The 13651-nt window shown below is 41.2% G+C and overlaps 1 protein-coding gene across 1 annotated transcript in view; it reads right to left on the reverse strand.

Annotated features, from left to right (window-relative positions):
* LOC136441535 (inositol hexakisphosphate and diphosphoinositol-pentakisphosphate kinase 2-like) overlaps positions 1-13467 on the reverse strand; it is a 35546-nt gene extending 22079 nt beyond the window's left edge. Inside the window, exons 1-11 of the mRNA XM_066437876.1 lie at positions 13156-13467; positions 11943-12237; positions 9592-9808; positions 7868-8047; positions 6557-6711; positions 5492-5755; positions 4338-4459; positions 3516-3617; positions 2912-2998; positions 2326-2401; positions 1869-1981 (exon numbers count right to left, since the gene is read on the reverse strand). Of these exons, the coding sequence (XP_066293973.1) occupies positions 1869-1981; positions 2326-2401; positions 2912-2998; positions 3516-3617; positions 4338-4459; positions 5492-5755; positions 6557-6711; positions 7868-8047; positions 9592-9808; positions 11943-12237; positions 13156-13205 (1661 nt within the window). The 5' untranslated portion in view covers positions 13206-13467. The remainder of the gene's footprint in view (positions 1-1868; positions 1982-2325; positions 2402-2911; positions 2999-3515; positions 3618-4337; positions 4460-5491; positions 5756-6556; positions 6712-7867; positions 8048-9591; positions 9809-11942; positions 12238-13155) is intronic.
* Between the last annotated feature and the right edge of the window lie 184 nt (positions 13468-13651).

Below are 13651 nucleotides of genomic sequence, written 5' to 3' on the forward strand. Positions count from 1 at the left end.
CCACACACGTTTGGGAGTGCATTTTTCTTGCTATAATGCCAACATAGCAGAAATCCTTACACCTTAATAAGTCAATGAAATAAGTCAATGAAACATTGGCTGGTAGAAAAAAATTGGTTGTGTTGAAAAAACGTTATCTTGAAAAGACTGGGGGGAAAGCAATCTTTCAGAGTGCAAAAAAACACACAAAAAACACTTTATTTGAAAAAAAAAAAATAAACTACAGAATCCTGATGTTATGATGAGTGTTCCAGTAAAAGCCAATTTAAAAACCAGAAGACTGTGAAATCTTATGTCACCCTTTTGCCTTCTTCTTTCTGTTCTTGGCTTCAAAATATCTTCTTGAGTCTCCGAATCAATTAATAAAACTAGAAAATCAACATCTATCTAAGAAAAAATTCAGATTTGTCTGTATCCCTCCAAGAAAAAAAGCAGATCCAAGTATCACAACATATACACAGCGCACAGATGCAAAACTGAAATACAGGCTGCAATTTTGGTAAACTTTGCCAGAGGGCGCTATTTTGCATGTTTTGGTTTCTTCCCTACAAGCTCAGAAAGGCCGTTGTTCACTGTAACCACACCTTGTTGCTGCAGCATACTTGTTATCACTGAGGAAATAGCTAGAGAATGTGGAGACACACATATAGAATAGTCACACCACAGAAACAGACCAACAAAGGATTAATGGTACAAAAAGCACAAGGAAATCTCCAGGATTTTAATTTCAAACCACCTGGGCCACAGCTAGATTGTATTATGCAATACACCAGCCGTATATCTTGGCAAACTGTCCTTTAGCTTTATTTGGATACACAATTAGCTTGACATTTCTGCTAGCTATTCTTCCTTTGGTCCTGTACACGTACACATACAATCCTGCAAGCCAACCTTCTACAGGTATTAGAGCTGGCTAGCTGTCAGCCAATCAAATAGTCTCTCCTACCTGCCTAAATTCATTCCAGCCAATCAAATTGCCTCTTACAGTCAGAAGGCCAAGTGATTGGCTGGAAACTTCTCAGCACCTTTTGCAACCGTAAGGCATGTACTGAGGGAGTATCTGATTGGCTGACAGCTCGACAGCCAATGCCCATAAGGATGAATGGTGGGCCAGTGTGCCAGGGTATACTACTGGTGTGGTGCATAACATAAGCTGACTGTGGCTCTACAGGGCAAGATTGAATGTTAAATTGATCCATGTGGCAAAAATAGACATATCATTGCAGTTGTTTCAGTGATTTTGGTATGGCATTCAATGCCTGATCAATTGGGTACTTTTATTTCAGGAGGTCCCAATAAAATGGTTTACTGCAAAACAATGCATTTCTAGCTTTTTGTATAGCAAGAACTATATTTCCCCGTTTTTCTGTGTTTCTCACTCACAAGGTGAGAATCGTTTTGTTCTTGAATTTTCTGAAATATCAGTAAAACGCTCTTCTTCAGTCTCCATCTCAAATCTGTTTCAAATTTCTTAAATGGTCATCACAAAAACCTGGAGAAATCCCTGCATATGAAACTTAAGACATCATGAAACACAATAGTAAGAAATTTAAAGATTCTTCAACTCAAGTCTTGAGAAATGAAAGGTAACGAAGAGATGTAGGACAGGTAGCAAGGCTGAAATGTGTTGTTGCAAAGAAATCATGATAAGAAATTAAAAGCAGACAACTTGAAGATACTCTAAACGCATTAACTTATTTGCACCTTTACTTTTTAAATCAAAAGATTTCCACATTTAACAGCATACATTTACAAATCCCTAGGAAATGTATAGGGGCAATTTTAAAAGCTTTTTCAAAGAGATCATTAGAAAGGCCTCCCCCCTGAGGTTTGGCAAAAAATGGAGCAACCTATATCAGCGTACTTACATTTCTAGCACACTCTTCAGTTGTTCCAGTTTGGACCTCTTTTCCGCAATCTCTGGATCTGATGTCGGGTTTTCTATCTCATGTAGCAAATAACGAGCCACATCCAGAATTTCCTGTTGGACAAAAATGAACAAGGCAAACAAAATAATGAAATTATTACTATTGTGTTTGGATTTCAGCTCTCTTGTACATGTATTTGACAACCAGGTCCTGATATGACCTGAGGTCCAAGTCTTATATAATACGATTAAAATGTCATATTTGACTCCCCCATACTAAATTTTGAACTAAATAATGCATTGAACCTCCTTCGGTCAAATAACTAAAACCTTCAGCCACCTGAAAATTACTCTCAATTATCTTCCTCAAATTGGACCTTGATATCGGATTAAGCTTCCTTGCAGGATGAAAATAAAAACAATATGATAGTAAAAATGTTGAGAAAGAAATTACCAACCTGTAGCTGTTGTGGTCGTTTCAACTTGAGTTTCCCCTTCTTGTAACCACCATACTTCCTAAATACTTCAAAGAACCTGTAAGGAAAAAAAGGATACACAAAAGTACTTGTGAATTAAGTGTAATTTTGTTGGAAATCTATAAGATATAGCAAGACTTGTCAAGAAGCAGATGAGTTTATATTTTGTCAAATGACCAAACGTTTGCTTTAAGTTTGCAAAAAAATTAATTTCATGTTTCATTCTTCATTTTCCAAATCCCTGACTATTGATACATCTTTGAAAATATAGCAGCCACCCAGCTTAGCTCCAGATTTAAACTAGTTGGTAACTAGGGTCAGGACATCTCAGTTGGGGCTGCATCATCTTTAGGAAGGGATGCAAAATGGGGGATCCGTGTTCAAAGAATTACCTTGAGCACCTTAAAGGGATAGGGCTAGCAACCCCTCCCTGTGAAAATATACCCTGCTACTGAAACAGCAAGGAAACTTTCTGCCCTATTTGCCACTGGGCACTTCAAGGATCTGAATGAAGAAATGAAATGAAAGTCAAGTCTCTATAATTAGAGCTCTTGGACTGATGACTTACTTGGCATGTCTAACTTCCATCTTCATTTTCTGTTTGGGTGTACGGTCACCGTGTCTTATCACCCCAATCACACAGCGCAGCTCCATCCTGTAATGGTAATCGATGAATAATCTTTAACTACTTTTAGGTATCAACCAACCAAAAGGAAAGAACAAGAAAGCTATCTTTGATGAAAACATTGTGGTTGTGTGTAAAATAACCACCTTTTGTGTTATGTGTCAATACTGTGTCTGTGCGGTGAGGCTAAAAACAGGCTTTTAGCTAGGATTTATAGACAGGGTGTCCAAAAATTGGGGGACCAGACTTCCCCAATGGGCTCTATGGATTTATAATTCCCTGGTAGGTTTTCATGTCAATCAATTTTCATGCTGTTCAAGTGTCTGGTATGAGGAAAAAACAACAGTGGCAGTGTGTGTGCGAGAAAACATGTACATGTGTGTGTAATTACCAGGGAAACAGGCTGTCCTCTGGGTGTCTCCTACAAAAGGAGGGTGTCTATTTTCTTTGCTTTCTTAGTGTAGGGCATCCAGATGACGCTTTAACGCCCTGCTAGCTAATAGCCTGCTTGGGAATGCATGGGGATATCTTTTAAAAGATTGCTTACATGGTTCCACTGGTAGTTGGTACGATGGGGATATCTTCCTCCTCCAGTGGTACTGACCAGGGAATGGACAGTCGTGGGGCCAGCGCCTTCATGATCATGTTCCTGACAAAAACAGTAAGAAAAATAAAAGTTAACCTTTAGCACATAGCATTTTTTGCCACTACCAACAGCATCCTTAGTATGAGGATAGCACGTTCAGCACTAGGGACAGCTCCCTTACAATGAGAACAGGATGTTGCAAACTTAGGAAAGCAGCAGTTGCAGTAAAAAAAGTACCCTAGCAAGAGGATGGCATGTTCAGCACCAAGGGCGGTACCCTTGGCACTGCAAATTAACACATAGACCTTTAACACACTGAAGTAGCCATTTGGCACCCAATTCTCTATTGGTTACAGAGTTAGGCAGCAGGAAGAATGTTAAAGGCACTCAATGTATGATTAGGACAATGTTTGTAAGTCAAATTTTTTGTTATTTCTTTAGATAGTTTGTTGAATCAACCTGAACATGTTGCAGTATATATTTGGCCTCCATTGGTCAAATTGACCATGGTAAAACCCTAGTTCACAACAGCCCTACAGCTTCGGCTATGGCAAAACAGCCCTATTCAAGAATGACAGTCTCTGCCACATACATTTTGGTAACATCTGTAAGCTGACTCAGTGTCACATTGCAATATAATACTATATTACAGTATCCAACAATATTCAGGGAAAAGAAACAAAAACAGAAACTTGTCAAGATATTTGATTCAGCAACATTTTCCTTTTAATGCAACTGATCTTAAATATTGGATAACCATAATTTACATAAAAGTATTCTGACCCTAATATCTTGGCACAGTCGTCGTAGTACTTCATGGAGTTCTTCACGAAGCTGAATCCGTTCACGTCGCACACGTAGGACTTCCCATTGGCTCGTAACAGGTCGAAGCCACACACGGTTTGCTGCAAAATCAAACAAGAGTTCAATGTTATCTTCATGTAGAAAGTCAACAGCAAACTGCATATTAGAAACCTTTGTCATTAGAGACAGTATTCCTAGGTTGTGGATAGCATATTCAGCACTAGGGACAGCACCCTTCTTACTACAAATAACGACCTTAGCACTAGGATGGCATGTTCAGAACTAGGGACAGCAGCCTTCTTACTACAAATAACGTCCTTAGCACTAGGATGGCATGTTCAGCACAAGGGTCAGTACCATTGTCTCTAGAGACAGCATCCTTAGCATGAGGATAGCATGTTCAGCACTAGGGACAGCAGCTTTGTCACTAGAGACAGCATCCTTAGCATGAGGATAGCACGTTCAGCACTAGGGACAGCACCTTTGTCACTAGAGACAGCATCCTGAGCATGATGATAGCATGTTCAACACTAGGGACAGTACCCTTGTCACTAGAGACAGCATCCCTAGTAAGAGGATAGCATGTTCAGCACTAGGGACAGCACCCTTGTCACTAGAAATAATATCCTTAGCACTAGGATGGCTGATTTGATAGCACTAGGGACAACACCCTTGTCACTAGGGACAGCATCCTTAGCATGAGGATAGCATGTTCAGCACTAGGGACATCACTCTTGTCACAAGAAACAGCATACTAATGCATGTTCAGCACTAGGGACAGTATCCTTGCCACTACAGACAGCATCTTAGCATGAGGATAGCATGTTCAGCACTAGGGACAGCACTCTTGTCACTACAGACAGCATGAGGATAGCATGTTCAGCACTAGGGACAGCACTCTTGTCACTACAGACAGCATCTTAGCATGAGGATAGCATGTCCAGGGCAAGGGACAACACTCTTAGCATGAGGATAGGATATTCTGAACTAGGGACAGCAGCAGTTGCACTAGAAATAGCACCCTTAGCATGAGGACAGCATGTTCAGCACCAAGGACTGAACCCTTGGCACTGCACAATGACACACAGACAAGCCAAAAACAATACTTCACTTCCTTAGGGTAAACTAATTACCTGGAATGCGAGACAGACTTTCTTTGCGATGAGTTTCTCCCGGTTGTTCAAGATGACGGGATAGCGGACCTCCTTCCCCTCGCTGTCCCGTTCCACCTTCCCGTCCAGCGCCGGTGACTTGCGCGCCTCTGCGTGAGCGTACTCCGGACCCACGGTGTACACCTTGACGTCCGTGCCGTCCGTGGGCATGAACTCTTCGTAGATGTACGAGCCGGTCTTTCTCACGCAACTCTCGGGGGAGTACACGCTGCTTCGGTTGCCAATCTGGAGTCAACACAAAAGAAGGCAATCAGAGATGGCAGACTTCACCCCCTTACCCATACTGCTTTGTGACCCTTCCTGTCTCAAAAACAAAAATACCAACACTTAAGATGTGTGGCAAAGCTACATTGAGCAAATTGGGAAATCAAGAAACACAAAGACAAACACATAAGCCAACAACAATACTTAACTCGCTGAAGGTGAAGTAAAATCAATACATGTCAGTATCAAACAATTTTCCTTGATCACTAGCTTCAAGTTCCAAGTAGAAAATGCATGTATCACATACATTTTCACTTGTTGAATTTGAAAGCACCATTGGCCGTTAGGGGTCATAGTGGAGAACCTATGCCCAATTTTTTTAAACATAACTACTATTTTTCTTTATAAGTGGCAAGGAAGATTATAATTTGAACAAGATGTATACATTTATTCTGTTAAATATTTATACACTTTACTGGTATGGTCCTCAGACAGGAATAAATGAATAAAGAGAACCTACAACTACCTGCTTGTCATCTTCTTTCCCTCGGACAGAAGTAGCATGGACACAGTTTATCTCTCAATTTGGCAATTTTCCAGGGGGTATGTTTATTCCAGGGGGTTTATTAGATTTTGAAGATTTTTCCGGGGGGTATGTTTATTTCGGGTGGTATGTTTATTCGGGAGATGAGAGTAGGGGTCCTACCTGGTGTGAGTGGATCAAACCTTACAGTCAGGTCTTATGCAACTTGTACTCACTGTACAAACTGGTGTGTTACGCCTAAAGGAGCTTTATGGTTTGTGCAAAATAAACAAACAGACCTTTCTGAAGAGTCTCTGGCTGCCCCCTCCAGCAGAAGTAGGGTAGTAGATGTAGACGTTGTGGTCCTCAGCACTCACAGGTTTCTCTACAAAAGGCTTCTGGAAAACCACATTGTCTACTTCTACTTGGTCCTCCCCTTCCACTAGTGCCGACTCTGTAAAAATAAACACAAACATTAATATTACTGTGTTGCTCGCATGCTGTAGTTTGTAATGTTTAGAGTAGAGTCTAACATTTCTAGAAAACCACATTGTCTACTTCTATTTGGTCCTCCCCTTCCACTAGTGCTGACTCTGGGAAAATATACACAAACATTTGTGTGTTGTACGAGTGCTGTAGTTTGTAATGATTAGAAATAGAGTCTAACATTTCTAGAAAACCACATTGTCTACTTCTACCTGGTCCTCCCCTTCCACTAGTGCTGACTCTGTAACATGAACAATTGTGTGTTGCTCAAGTGCTGTAGTTTGTAATGTTTAGTACTAGTAGAGTTTAACATTTCTAGAAAAGCACATTGTCTACTTCTACTTGGTCCTCCCCTTCCACTTGTGCTGACTGTGTAAAAATACACACAAACATTAATGTGTTGCTCGCATGCTGTAGTTTGTAATGTTTAGAGTAGAGTCTAACATTTCTAGAAAACCACATTGTCTACTTCTACTTGGTCCTCCCCTTCCACTAGTGCTGACTCTGTAAAAACAAACACAAATATTTGTGTGTTGCACAAGTACTGTAGTTTTTAATCATTTAAAGAGAGACTAAACTCCAGGGGAGAGTGTTCTGGGTCTGCAAATTATATTTTTCTGAATCCAAAAACAAAATTGTATTGGCAGGTTGACATTGAACTTGGACAAGGCAGCAGTTGCATTATACAACTTCCATTGCTTTAATTTTCTTCTTCCCTAGAACTGTGGATACGAGGAGGGGGTACAACTCAGTTACTAGAATATAAATGGTTCATTTATATTTGTTCATCTGTGATGAAATTGTACAAATTTGGTTAATTTTGTATCCATAGAAATTTTGTCTTTTAGGAAATGACACTCGCTTCTAGGGTTAAGTCCTCTTTAAAGAGTGATGTCTAACAATAATGCTTATTTCAGTAGTTTCTCAATTCATTGTCGCTATCAGAAGAGTTTATTTCTTATCAGCTTCATCCCAACAACAGAAAAAGATCATTGTACATGACATCGATGACACGCGTCTTACGCGTAGATGTTACAATATGGTAGCACCTCCTTGATTATAAATGTTACAATATAGTAGCATCGCCTTAGCTTTAAATGTAACAATATGTCAAGACATGATACCTTCAGTATCCCTGTCCCTGTCCCTGTTGAAGACTGCATATCTGGGCAGCTCTATCCCCTGCTCTTGTAGTATCCGGTACACCTCTCTCCTGTCCTGGATAAGGTACTGCATGTCCAGGTTGTTGACCAGGTACGGCTTTCTTAGGCGGGCATACTTAACAGCCTTGTCCAATGGGAAGCCTAAGTATGTCAACAGAATACAAACATTAGTGTCCAAAAGACGCATGGACGCATGGGTAGCTAAAAGCCTGGTGAATAGTTTCATCAGGTTGGTAAGTCACTGAATAAAAAGACTCTTTGTACATGATTGTACACAACCAAGTGTTTTATTCACACCAACGTTTGGGTGGCCGTCTGTCACCTTCCTCAGGGCAATTCTGACTGGTTCACATTGCACAACAGCTGAGATAGGTACATTTGGAACTGCATTTAAATACTTCACGTTTGGGACCGCATCCATAAGCAGCGCCACCTATAGCTGCAGTGCAATGTGAACCAGTCAGAATTGCCCTGAAGAAGGTGACAGACGAAACATCGGTGGAATGGAACAGTTGGTTGTGTACAAAGGGTGTCTTTTTATTCAGATAGAAACATTATACTGTTAGACATCTCCAGTTCAATGACAGCTAGGTAAAAGGTAAAGGTAGTCCTAAAGCCCTTTTTTGAGGCCATGGGCACAGTGGGTTGTTGTCCAGTGTGTCTAGGGCATGGTATTGGAAGGCAGAGCCCATCCCTCTCCTTCTACCACCTTTTACCTCCCCAACCAAAGTCAGGTTACCCATTTTTACACCCAGGTGGAGTGAGGAAAGTTGTGCCTTTCCAAAGGACACAACATCTAGTCTGGAATGCCAGCAATCGAACAAGTACTCTCTCTACCTTCAGGATAGCATATTCAACTTCAACTTAAGATACGCTCAAATGACCCCGCGAGGTGCAAAGTAGGGTGGAGGAGGTCCCAGGCTAAGGTGGGCAGGCCTCCAGCCTGGTACAGTATGACTCAACAGCCGATTCAACCGTGCCTGGCAGGGCGTTCCATTGTGGGATGGTTCGGGGGAAGAACGAATGTTTGTATGTGTCTGTCCGGGCGTTAAGAGTTTGAAATTTAAGATGTTGACTACCCCGGGTGCGCCCCTGAGCTGGTTTGAGAAGACTGTCTTCGTTTATATTGATATAATTATCAAAGAGTTTGTAGAAAAAGGTCAGGCTGGCGTTCCTCCTCCTTTCGGAGAGAAGGGGCCACTGCAGGTCATTGAGCATTTGTGTCACGCTGCTCATTCAGCACTAGGGACAGAACTTTGGTTCTTATGTGTAGAGGTGGGCACTTGTACAGGCTTGACAAGGCTTAGAGGGGTCGTGTGGCGCAACGGCAGAGCGTTCGATTCAGAACCAAGAGGTCCCGAGTTCGAATCCTGTCATGTCACCGATCTTGTGCCCTTGGGAAAGGCACTTTACACGACTTTCCTCACTCCACCCAGGTGTAAATGGGTACCTGACTTCGGTTGGGGAAAGTCGTATTGAGGTCACCTGGTGGCGCCAAACGGCAGCCGCCCAGACCCTTGCGACAATTCCACAAAAAATGCAAGTGTGGATAAGATATCATATATGTTGTGTAGTGTGTGAAACCTGTAATACCCTGCATCAATTCAGCACTAGAAAGGCTGCCATTGCGGGTAATTTCTGACCAATAAAAACCATTATTATTATTGACACCATGGTCCTCTCACCTTTGGAATAAAATGAGATAATACAGTCGCACAGCGGCCATTCCTCCACGGGCTTGTTGAGGATGACGGTCTCCTCGAACACCAGCACCTTGAGGAACTTAAACTTCTCTAGCCGTGCGCAGATCTCCTTCATGGGTTTAGACTGAGCCTTCTTGGCCATGGAACAGATTCCAACAACGATGGGACGATCAGGCTCGTAGTCAGAGTCCTGAGACTGCTGAGAGGAAAGTATATGGTTAGAACAACAAGCTATTAGCTAGCGAGGCGTCAGGGCTTCTTCTGGACGCCTTACACAAAGAAAACCTCACACAGATCTCCTTCATGGGTTTGGACTGGGCCTTCTTGGCCATGGAACAGATTCCAACAACGATGGGGCGGTCAGGCTCGTAGTCTGAATCCTGCGACTGTTGAGAGGAAAGAATATGGTAAGAACAACAAGCTATTAGCTAGCGAGGCGTCAGGGCGTCTTCTGGACGCCTTTCACAAAGAAAACCTCACACAGATCTTCATGGGTTTAGACTGAGCCTTCTTGGCCATGGAACAGATCCCCACGACGATGGGGCGGTCAGGCTCGTAGTCTAAATCCTGCGACTGCTTGGAGGGAACAAAATTGTTGGAACAATGAGCTTAAACTCCTGTCATGACAAAGGTTCGTGTACTGTAATTCTTGATTTGTTAACTGTAACTTAATTTTAGCTAATTTAACGGTCATTAGTCAACCACTATAATTTTATCATCGCTAATATTTGATCACTAATATTTGGGACAGTAATGTTTGTTCAAACCCTTTAAACTAAGTGCCGTGACCTACTCCATTTTCCCCCAACCGTTATATTTTCCTTCCGCTATATTAAAGGGATTTACAGTATTCATCTACAAAATAGTATTTAGCTCTGATTAATGCTTAGGTCCCAATTGGAAAAAAGGGGTAGCTGACGGGCTGTTTTTTTTTAAATTTCAAATTCAAGCGTACCCATACCTGGGGGAAACCCTGCGGCTGCCGTGCTATTTTTTGGACTGGCCGGGACCCCGAATCATTTTAACTCTTAAAATCAACGCTGGACCCACGGACGCCGTGGTCAGAGCTAATTATGCGTACATTGTAGGGTACCCCCCGGCAGTACACTGGGACAAATTTGTGGCTTCAAGGCCTGGCCAGGACTACACCCCCTATAGGCACAATTGGAACCTAAACACAAAGGGGGACTCAACCCCAGAAGAGGGTGTTATTTTCTTAAAGACCACATTTTTATGAATACAAAATTAGCCAAATTTCTAGCTTGTATTTCCTATAGCAAACATCATCCTATTTTTAATAGGGCACTGTTTTCAAACTTCAAGTATCGGTTTCAATTATGGTATGCAAGAGATCAAACTTCAAAGTCAATTTTTGATCCGAAGCAAGTAGAAATGAAGCCGCTAAGGCTATAAGTTGGGAACAGGTTTTCTGCGCGTGAAAAATTTGCGCGTGAAGAATTTGCGCGTAAAAAAATAAATTTGTTACTGACAATATGTCAGAAAATGTGTAGTAGAAAATTCTTAGGCTGAAAAATATGACACTGATACAATTTTCCTCCTGGCACCTGAATTTTGGGTTTGAAAACTCCTGATTTCTAGGTCCCTTGGGAATAGGTCCCTTTGGAATAGTTGAACTTTTCTAGGCTTGAAACCTTAACATTTGAAAATCACTCATATTTTTTTCAGAAATACATGGTCCACTTACTTGAATAAAGTTTTGTATTGTAAAATGTAACTACTTGAGGCTTTTCACTATTCTACTGGCTTAATTTCATCTTTTCTCAAGCAAATGCTTTCACGCGCAAATTTCAACCTTTTTGCGCGTGAAAACATTTGAAAATCAGTTGTAAATCACTTGAAAATTGAAAGAACAAGATTTTGAACTGTAGAATGCAATGATAAGATACTTAATTCTATTCCATGTCATCTTATTTCAACTTTTAAGCTTAAAACTCCATAAAAGGTTTTAAATCCCTTGGGAGTTAGCTCACATATTCCCAAGGGACCTAAAATTGAAACCAAAAATTCAGGAAACAGATGCAAAATCATATCGTGGGGTAACATTTCTCTGACTTAGAATTTTGTAGAGCACACTTTCTGACACATTTCATGTACTTTTCTCACGCGCAAATTTCTCACGCGCAAATTTCTCACGCGCACAAAACCCCAACCCCTATAAGTTGATGAACAAGGAACCAGAAACACATAACAAAAGTAATTTTTAAGCTCAACCAAAGATTTCCTAACATTGCTGCATTGCAATTATTTTGGGTACGGACACAGATGTTTACCAACTGGAAGTTTTAACAATCACAAGTCTTCAGCATACTCACTTCACTATCTGATCGGCTAAATCTGGCGTCTGCATCGTCAACCTCGTCGTCTCCGATAAAGAAGCCGGCGCGGCTCCCGTCGCTCTCGTTACCCGTGCTTTCATTCTCCTGGGAGGAGCCCACCTCGCTGCCGGGCGTTGGCAAACTGGCGGCGCTAGTGGGCGCCGAGGACGGTCCGAAGAAGGCCATCTGTGGGCCAGATGGCGACATAGGTTGGGGGCCTTTGGGCGCGCTGCTGCTTTCTGGGCCATTGGTCGGCCCGGCGTTACTGGCTGTTTGACCTATTGTGGATGACCTGTAAAATAATATACATGTTCAATGAAATGTCTTTATTTATATTTGATTTTGAAGCTTGGAATCAGTATTCCACATTAACTTATGTACAAAACAAAGTGCCATACATACAATTTACTTCTAAGTTCTTGTTGTCAAGCGAGATGCTAGAGGTAGAGATGTTTTCTTACCATCGAAATCGGTTCTATTTTCAACTTTGAAAATTGACTCTTTTTTTCCCCTATATTGCAGCTTTGCATAGCATGTTACAAGGCACATAACACAACCATTTGAAAGAGAGGAACAACTTTTGAGAGACAAATACCTGCTCCTTAATATGGGTCGGTCCTGGCAGGATATATATATATAGGGGGAGACAGCCATTATACAATATCACTTAAAACACAGGCCATCACAAAACACCAGTAGTGCGATAAATGAAAAAACTTTAAGGACTCCTATCATGACTTCTTGTTCCTTAAATTTGTTTCTCTGTTCAGATGATCAGATCATGGGAAAAACGTTAGATATTGATAGCTTCGATGGCACAAAATCTTAAGTGTATAAGTGTCTGACACCACAATATCAATTCTGGTTATGGTATTTAGCACTGCAAACAATACACAACCACAGCAGACACCACTGTTTTCACAGCAAAACCACTTCTTGATTAGATCACACTCCATCTAGATCTGCAATTGATACCAAAGCCTTTGAAGGTTAAACAAAATTAAACAACCACCACAAAAATAACCTACACTACTTCGCTGAAGAATCTATGACCTTACACGACCTTCTAATCAAAACAGGACAGTGGAAAATCATACAGAAGCAGGAATTAGATAAGGCTTTAGAAATAGCAACCACACAGCTATTAGGATACAGAAAAGAGCAACTCTTGAGAGAGAAAAGAAACAAAAATAGCGGAAAGAAATCCCACTTTTTGAAGTTATCCCACCAGGAACGCCAATAGTCTTTCTGCTTTTCCATCTCTCACTCTGTGACGGAGATTGCATTACCATATACGCAAACTTGTCATATCAATTCATCACTTCGGCTATTTTTACCACGACGGGGTCTTTCCTGTAACGAGTATACATGCAATCGTATCATGATTTGTGGGTGATATACAGTCATGAATATACGTTTGTATGATAATTATAGCTGTACCTATATGTAGATGTACTGCGCCCCTTTTCGGCATGCTGTTAAAAGCAGAAATATGACTCCAAGCGACAATGTCACCTCTTTCAACCTCTCTTAATAAAATTCTTTAGGCTGTATCTCTCACTAAGTCTTAGTAGGTAATAGCGTCTTACAGAAAGAAGATACATGTACTAAATACAAAACTTTGATGTGACCAGAAACAAAATACTGACTTACTTTAAGGAAAATAGATATAAATGTGCCCCTTAAGTTGGTCGGAAACAACCTCC

This window comes from Branchiostoma lanceolatum, chromosome 9, assembly GCF_035083965.1.
Source record: "Branchiostoma lanceolatum isolate klBraLanc5 chromosome 9, klBraLanc5.hap2, whole genome shotgun sequence".
In the NCBI taxonomy this organism is placed as follows: domain Eukaryota; kingdom Metazoa; phylum Chordata; class Leptocardii; order Amphioxiformes; family Branchiostomatidae; genus Branchiostoma; species Branchiostoma lanceolatum.